Source organism: Limulus polyphemus, unplaced genomic scaffold (genome assembly GCF_000517525.1).
Source record: "Limulus polyphemus unplaced genomic scaffold, Limulus_polyphemus-2.1.2 Scaffold5984, whole genome shotgun sequence".
NCBI classification, from domain to species: Eukaryota; Metazoa; Arthropoda; class Merostomata; order Xiphosura; family Limulidae; genus Limulus; species Limulus polyphemus.
Genome location: NW_013671594.1, coordinates 53,090 through 55,508, shown reverse-complemented (window position 1 = coordinate 55,508; position 2,419 = coordinate 53,090). Strand labels below are relative to the sequence as shown.

Here is a 2,419-nt window from a genome sequence, read left to right as displayed (position 1 = left end):
ACCTTCTTTTCTTTCTAGAATGACTTCAAATTGTAACCTGAAACTACATTTGTTTATCTTAAGTAGCTCTTAGTTAGTAACATTATATATCTATCTATTTATAATGAAATTTTATTGTTTTATTGCCCCTTTTTATTGCCCTTTGAACTGTGTCTAACTGCTATCCCTGCCATTATAAGTTGTAAATACCTCGGGGAACATGCAGCTCACGTTACGCTATCGAATTACATTACCCACGAGCTGCTCAAGTGCATGCCTTGTGAACCATTTTAATTATATTATTATTATTACTTATTTTACCTTATCTAGTCTTAAATAACTTAAAAAAGATCCATACTTTTAATTTTAGTTACTTTTATAATAATAAATGATAAATAAATATAAAAAACAAGAAATAAAGTAGTTTTTTTTTAGTGATTATAGTAAAGCACTTAACAATTTTTACTTAATTAAGTAATACACCAGAGAATATAGACTAATCACATGCACAAAATAGACAAATTCACTTAATTCTACAAATTTTCCTGGCTTTCTAACTATGCGACAAAAGCCGTTACAAATTCATCCAAGCTAGTCGTTAACTTCCCCCACAGGAACGATGTTGCTACTCCGAGTGAAATTGGCGGTTATCTGTTCAGAACACAACGTTATACAATACACCATTTGATAGATGAAAACCTTGACATTCTATTGGTTATGGGTCATATATATTGAAATGTAAGAGAGAACTTTCAGGAGGGGTCTGATTTTCTATTCGATAGCTCAGTAACCAAATAAAATTGAAGGCTATAAAAATGATGATCTGTTTGAGCAATAATGATTTTATAGAGAGTATTTTACGTTTAATTCCATACATTTTCGAGGGGTGATGGATAAAATAGGGATGATGAAATACTAAGACAAAATGTGTCATGTGTGTCACAATAGTGGAAATTCAGGATTTTTTTATATATTTCCTTGTAGAATTAAGAACATAAAACTTGTATACTATTAAAATATGGATTATTAGCTAAGATTTTATGCTATTATAATTGGTATAACATAAACAAAAAGAAGTGTAATAAAATTTTGAATGTAAGACACTAAAACCTTGTGTCATGCGCAGCAAAGGGCACCCATGGAGAAAGGGTTAATACCTGAAAGGTACTCATTGGTACAGAAAGGGTTAATGATCTAGGGCTTTTGTTCACTCACCTGCCTGAGCTTAAGATAAAGTTGTTCATGAAATGGTTTTTTGGAGAAGTACCAAAAACGTTCATTCTGAGCAAATATCTTAGCCTTGGTCTCCATCAAAAACCTTACAGGTTCCTGTATTCCCATGATTACCACATCCACAGCAACTGTTAAATACACTGTCGTATCTGGAAGATACAAGTGGAAAAAAAATCAATAAAGACAAATTATCAATAATAAAGCATATATGTAGGTGATTGCTATGTATTGGAAATTAGATAATACTTAAAGGGTCAGTAAATGTGACTGACCTTGTAACCACAAATTAACCATTAGTGTAACCATACTGTAACTTTCAATATCTTTTGTGTGACTTCTTGAAATCTGATAAGCTTTCAGTAAACTTTACAAGTCCTTTGTACACAAGAAAATCAATTTTTACGAAAGATTTCTCTGTGAATATATACAATTAAAGTGTTAACTGCTTTGAGTGTAAGTAATTTTCATGTGAAGATTAAAAATATTTTTCTTCATCTGAAAGATTTCAAATTTTATTTGCAGAGCCTCTAAAATCTCCCAAATAAATATAAAATGTTTTTTTTAACAAAGCTTTATATTTTATCTGTTATTTTTTCTATCCTAACAATATATGGACTGGGATGACTGACCTTGTAACCACCATAAAAAATAAATCCAACTTCCCTTTTTTTTTCTTTCTAGAATGACAGCAGATTGTAATATGAAACTTCATTTCTTTATCCTAAATAGGTTTGAACTCATAACAATATACACACGTTTATATTTAATTTCATTGTTTTATTGCCCCTTGAACTGTACCTAACTAATAATCCCACTAAACAAGTTGTATATCACTCAGTGCATGTAGCTCACATTACTGCATACCTCATGAAGAAATTTTATTATTATTATTTTAGCTAATATAACTTTATCTAACCTAATAAATTTTTAATTTTTACATTTTAGTTACTTTTATAACAATAAGTAAAAATATGAATGAAAGACAAGAAGTATAGTACTTACCTTTGACCCCATGTTTTTTTTACTAAGGATTGCCAATGTAATTTAAGCCTACTTTTTTGTACACTAATTGTACCAGTACACACATCTTTTTTTTTTTACCTAAATAATGCACCTAAAAATAAAAATAACAACTCACACAAAACAATGTTCTAGTGGCTTACATTCAAAATTTTATTAAACTACTTTTTGTTTATGTTATACCAAT

The 2,419-nt window shown here is 29.4% G+C and overlaps 1 protein-coding gene across 1 annotated transcript in view; it reads right to left on the bottom strand.

Moving 5' to 3' along the window:
* Positions 1-1,173: 1,173 nt before the first annotated feature.
* LOC106473220 (rab GTPase-activating protein 1-like) overlaps positions 1,174-2,419 on the bottom strand; it is a 51,439-nt gene continuing 50,193 nt past the window's right edge. Inside the window, exon 11 of the mRNA XM_022401698.1 lies at positions 1,174-1,361. Within this exon, the coding sequence (XP_022257406.1) occupies positions 1,174-1,361 (188 nt within the window). The remainder of the gene's footprint in view (positions 1,362-2,419) is intronic.